Source organism: Populus euphratica, unplaced genomic scaffold (assembly GCF_000495115.2).
Source record: "Populus euphratica unplaced genomic scaffold, PopEup_1.0 scaffold2377.1, whole genome shotgun sequence".
Taxonomy (NCBI): Eukaryota; Viridiplantae; Streptophyta; class Magnoliopsida; order Malpighiales; family Salicaceae; genus Populus; species Populus euphratica.
The window spans coordinates 2,012-7,693 of record NW_011502232.1 but is presented as its reverse complement, the minus strand read 5'-3'; the positions used below and the strand labels follow the sequence as shown (position 1 = coordinate 7,693).

The following is a 5,682-nucleotide window of genomic DNA, read 5'->3' as shown; positions in this document are numbered from 1 at the left end:
ATTAATCAAATATATTTAAAATATATTGAGCAAGTGACATTAGTGTTGTTACCAGCTAGTCTACGTCATCAATTATTTTCTTAAATCTAGATTTTACAAAATCAAGAATAAATGGATATGATTTAAAGCATATTAAGAATGAAAAAAATATATTAATTACCTTATAATTTTGTCCCCACCAAACACAAATTATTAAATTTGAGAAAAAATAAATTCAAAATAAAGATAATAACTTGAAGAGTTGGGAAAATAATAATAATAATTTATGCATAGCTCACATGACACGACTTTGCTTAAATACCCTCTTACCTCTCCTGTCTACTTCTCTCAATCGGAGGCTGCAAAATCTGCAGCTTCTCTTCAGGGAAGCAACTATCCATAACATCGCACGAACATAATCAGAGACAGTGTTAGGACAGAAACATAGGATAAACTAACTGCAGTTCTACTTCACTCCAACAATAGTCATAAGAAATTTAAGCTTGTCATTGACCTCCGCCAGATCGGACGGATCCCTGAATGAGGAGGGTGGTTCCACTCCGGTGAATACATACAGTGCCTTGAGCTCCTCAATACACGTTCCTCGCACAGAAGCTTTGTACCCCACTATTGTGCGTACTGCACGAATTTGTTTCCATATCTTGTCCTCACTGTACGACACCTGCAATCAATGTGGATTTTATACAATTCAGCTGGACAAAATATGGTGTCTCAATTAAAATCAAAAGTGGTGAAATCTCAGAAATAAAACTCCCAGCATACAAAGCTGACCCTTTTCCAGAGCTCTATCATTTCTAACACTCAAAACCAGGACCAGAACACAGACATTGGTGAATATGATCATCAATTTAAACATTTAGAGCCTTCGAGCCCCAACAGGATTACGCAACAAAAACCCAAATGGTTGCATAATAAAGCTTGGGTTGAACTTCCATAAAACCTCATTAGAAAGAAAACTAAGAGAGAAGGAAGAAAACATGTCAGTGGCGTAAATGCAAAATTTTGTAATGGATGTAGTTTTTATCATTTACAAGAACTTTTTAACAAAGTTTAAGCTAAAAACCTAAATTCTCTAACGAAGACAAGAGTAAGAAGAAATTAAAAGTAAATAACTAATCAATTATTAGCTAACAAACCATCTAACTTCCAACAAATTCCTCCGGACAAGAAACGTCATATGCCCCCTCACCATTTATTCACTGGCACCACCAGAATGTGAAGGCTTCACGATGATTATGTCATTAAATACTAGTTCTTATTACTTCTTTTTTGACATGTTTCACTTTGACCCTGATAATTCACATACCAATGGACATGAACCTTTGAGAAACATCTGGTTCAGAGTCCATAGCGGTTAAATCCACTTGAAATGACTGAGTACACTTCGTATCTGTGAACTTTACAAATGGGAGCATTGCAATATACCTCACTACCGAAAATAAAGGTTATTTGCAAGGAAAACTGCAACTACAGTCTAGAGGATGCAAATTTTTTAACCCAGGAGAGATACTTTGTTTATTAGCAGTAGCTTTGCAACTGCACGCACTGTTGCAAATTGTACTTCTTGCTAATTTGTTTGCAAATTGGATAATTTGCAGCCGCATGTGTTGTTGGAAATTTCAATAACCGCTAATGGATAATTTGCACTGACATGTGCTACTGCAAAATCTATTGGTTGTTAATCTGCTGCAAATTTCATAGATTCAAAAATTTATCTTTGCAACTACAGATGTTGTTGCAAATTTCAGAGTTTGCTAAAATAACCCTTCTTTGAAAGTTTTTTCTTTCACCGAAATGACCTGCGTTGACCACCTTATCATTCATTAGAGCTTGTAGCGACTGCTTGTCGTTTTCTTTTAAATCTGAGGCCAAGTAGATTCCGGCGTTGAATAGGGCAGGGGAAGACAATTTAAGGTGAAAGAGAAGTGGGTTTTATGTCAAGGTAATTCTCAACTTTTAGTTATTTTTTGTTGAAATTATTGTTTTAAATCAAGTAAAATATGTAAGAGATTGTCAATATTGTATTTGACATTGTAAGTAATTTAGGTTAATTTGTTTAATTAATGTAAATTCCTAAAGGTATGATTTATGTTAATTTTAAGTTTGTTATTTTGTTGGTTTTATTTGTTATTAATGATTTTTTAAAAATTTTAAAAAATAATATGCAACTAAATTGTAACCTAATTTTGGCTCCATCTCCAACCCCATGAATGGGACTTTCTTTTGTAGTGCCTTCATAGAGCAATTATTAACACCATTCGAGTCTGTACCTTCATACAACACCAAAATGTAATTTTTGTTGCCTTCAGCAACTTGGTCTATGAGGATCAAAGTTAAAAATAGTTTCCAAAGTTGTTTTTTTTGGTTTTTTTTAAGCTCTTTTGGTAAGAAATGAAGCTGAAGTCTAAGAACAGAAAACCTGAAACAGGGCAAGATAGCCTCAACAGCATATCAGTAACACCCTCAGGAATTAGGGGCATGAGTGCATAATGCTCTATGAGATCCGAACAAGACTAACCATCTCTCAACTTAACTCTTCTAATCTATGTAATGAGGCCATCTATAACATAAGATAATCTTCCCATAACTTTAATTGATGAATAAACCCTCCACAAAACCATGCAACCCAAAGTTGTCAATACCATTTTGGGAGTATTTTCATCTAAAACAAGTCACTTCAGCCTTCCATTTTGGAATTAATATTGTAGTATGTAAAATATTTCTTTATATATCCATGACTCAGCTTGTAAATATAGTATTATTAAATTAATACATTTTTAGAAAATATATAACCAAATATATGGAATAGTGTAAAATAGTTGTGAAATTACTTCATAGATCCATGAAAAATACTATGGTTCTAATTCAGCTAAAACCTGATCTTGTAACTAGTGCCAAATCTATCTGTGAGGTAGCTAATGCAATTCCAGCTCAAAATTAAAGTAGGCAGACATCACTGAACATGTAAATGCAATTCCACCTCATAATTACTTAAGCTTGCTTAATTCCAAAAGGGAAAGAAGATTACAGATATGTTAGTCCTTTTGTGTTAGTGGGGGAAACCTAGGCCTTTCCATTCAAAACTTGGTTTGGCATCCAGATTAACAGATTTAAAAAAAAAAAAAGAAGGTAGAGAGCAGTAAAATCACTCGACAATAATGAACAAAACATAGCAGCTTAGTCAACCCTTCGAACAAATCTCATGCATAAAGGAGATTAACGAACAACACATTGTGGCATGCATGGGAGTCTCATATTTGTTTCAGTTGTTTATGGCAATCCATAGCAAGTCATACCTTAACATTACTAGCAGCCAAATGGATGTCATTTTCAGAGGTAATTCCAGTACATTTGGAGTCATCCACCGTTGTTGGAAGAGTAACTTCATAAGCTTTGTAACTTGATTGCTCAGTCCCTGCAGATGAAACAATGGACTAAATTAAAGAACGCTACTTACAGATTAAATTTCTCACAGTGCAGCAACTATTACCACAGTATAAATTAATTTACCTTCAGGAATTCGGTAATCTGCGTAAGAACACTGAGGACCAGCTGCTTGTTTATCATCAAACAAGTCCAAACCACTTTCATCGGCAATTTCTCTTGCATCCTCGTTCGGAGTCGTCACAACTAGTTCCTCCTCTCTAGTCAGTTGAAGGTTTTGTTCAACATAGGCAACATTCCCTTGCGCTCCTCCCTTGGTACTGTCACCAAAATCATCCTTCTCTAACAACCCTCTGACATCTTGAATTGGTTGCTTCTCCATGAGGACATCGGATACCATCTCTATCACCCGTTCCCTATCTTCTTCCTTATCATGATTCTGAGATAACTTTACAGCCAAACTCCTCGCTAATTCATATGGCGCTTCCTCTGTTTTTAGAAGATTACTGCCACTTCCCTCATCTCCTTCATTAATTACGATCATGACTTGGGACGCCCCAACTATTGCTTCCCCGCCTTGTTCTATGACTGGTTTTTCTTCCTCGGCTTGTTGGACTTTTGATGGAGGTTTATGATCTTGATCTTCAACATCTTCCTCATATCCATTTTCATCCATAAGAGTTGCGTTATTTTTATCATCCATTGGATGTTTCTCATCCTTCCAAAATCTTTGGGGCACTTCACAGTCGTTTTCTTTGTCAAAAATCATCTCATCCCTGGTACTGTTGATCACTTCCAGTGATAATTTTGGCTCTCCTTCCTTTCCCATATCAATAATATCTCCTCCAAACTGATCAGCGCACGCGTCGTCTTCTGTATAATCATCGATAATGATATTTTTATTTGTTCCATAATATTCCAGGGAAAGGTGAGAAGATGCTGGAAGAAGTTTAGACATCAGCTGCTCGGTGAGAGCATAGGTTGCCAAGAAAAGCCCGTACGGGACAGAACAAGCAAATCCAATTGCTGAGACAACAACAAATGGAAGAAGAATCACAGGTGCTGAAGATATCACAAAACCTGTGACCAAAATCATCTTTCCCACCGACAATCCTTTGCTCAATACCCAGCTAACATGTCCACACCTATTATTTTCTTCTGATCGTTTCATCGTCTCATCCCACTCCATCTCCGTGTCTGGTTCTTCCATTATACTACCGACGAATTAACAAGAGATGGCAATGGGAACAACTATATATACGTAATTATATAATCGGAACACTACTATTCTTTGGTTGATGGATAAGCACTGACCTGCAGGTGTAGCCGTACGAGGAGGGGTTTGAGCGGCGAACAGACAGAAGCAAGTGCGATTGAGACTACTCTCGCATCGATATGGTTTTAAAAACTTCGTCAGTAAAGGGATTCTCTTCTTTTGCATGCAGGGGAGGTTTTGTTGGACACGCGTTAGAGATCAAATATACAGGTGTTAGATTCAAGTTCAGACCTGGCACCGAGCATGCTCATAATTCACACGTGGAACATAACATGATTTTTATAGGGTTAATTTCCGCGTATCAACGGGATTCTATCCTGACAGATGACGACATTCCCACCGTCTGGCTTTTTACTGTTGTCGTCTTGATTTCAAATTCATATTCTGTAATTATCCCTTGGATTTATAATGCACACCGTTGTTTCACAATTTAGGTCACCCGTTATGGAGAATGCTGTCGTTTTTTTTTTAATAATAAAATATTAATTTTTTTTAATATTAACACATGAAAAAAAAAAAGACTAAAAAAATGTCAATTTAATTTGTTTTGTTAAATCATTCTAATTTCGTTTCCAAACAGTACCTTAATTACCTATGATAAGGTTTAACCAGTTAATTAACCACATAATTTTATTTATCTTTAAATTATACTATAAACTATCTTAATTGGTTAATAAATAATAACAAATTAACAGTATTAGAGTTTATATAGTAAATAACTAGATGTGGATCAATTCATATTTTTCACCTTATAAAATATATTGTTTAGGTATTTCAAATGTATTTTAATTTCATAAAAACCACAAAGTCTACTTCTCAATGAATAATGTTGAATATTAAAATTAAAAAATTATTATACAAAAAGATACAAAATAAAAAATTAATAATTACGAAAATAAGAATCAAAGCTAAAATAAAAAATCAATTTTATTTTTTATTAAATGGTGAAAACCAAAGGAAAAATCAATTTAATAAAAAAAAACTAATTAAAAGAATGAGAATCAAAATTGAAATAAAAAATA

General features: G+C 34.6%; 1 protein-coding gene across 2 annotated transcripts; it reads right to left on the bottom strand.

Moving 5' to 3' along the window:
* Nucleotides 1-341: 341 nt before the first annotated feature.
* LOC105118982 (uncharacterized) lies at nt 342-5,013 on the bottom strand. Of its 2 annotated transcripts, XM_011017049.1 has the most exons (4): nt 4,699-5,013; nt 3,511-4,598; nt 3,297-3,415; nt 342-661 (listed from the first exon to the last, which is right to left on the bottom strand). In XM_011017049.1, the coding sequence occupies exons 2-4, from the start codon at nt 4,592-4,594 to the stop codon at nt 446-448; spliced, it is 1,419 nt and encodes a 472-aa protein (XP_011015351.1). In that variant the 5' UTR covers nt 4,595-4,598; nt 4,699-5,013; the 3' UTR covers nt 342-445. The 2 variants fall into 2 exon arrangements, with proteins under 2 accessions (XP_011015351.1, XP_011015350.1); XM_011017048.1 differs by having other exon boundaries at nt 3,511-5,013.
* Between the last annotated feature and the right edge of the window lie 669 nt (nt 5,014-5,682).

What these genes read in the sequence shown, in the direction of transcription:
- LOC105118982 (XM_011017048.1), bottom strand. Translation starts at nt 4,594, where the DNA reads ATGGAAGAACCAGACACGGAGATGGAGTGGGATGAGACGATGAAACGA. An exon ending in AGATTACCGAATTCCTGAAG is followed by an intron (nt 3,416 to 3,510) that starts GTAAATTAATTT and finishes TTTCATCTGCAG; the next exon opens with GGACTGAGCAATCAAGTTAC. An exon ending in TGGCTGCTAGTAATGTTAAG is followed by an intron (nt 662 to 3,296) that starts GTATGACTTGCT and finishes CATTGATTGCAG; the next exon opens with GTGTCGTACAGTGAGGACAA.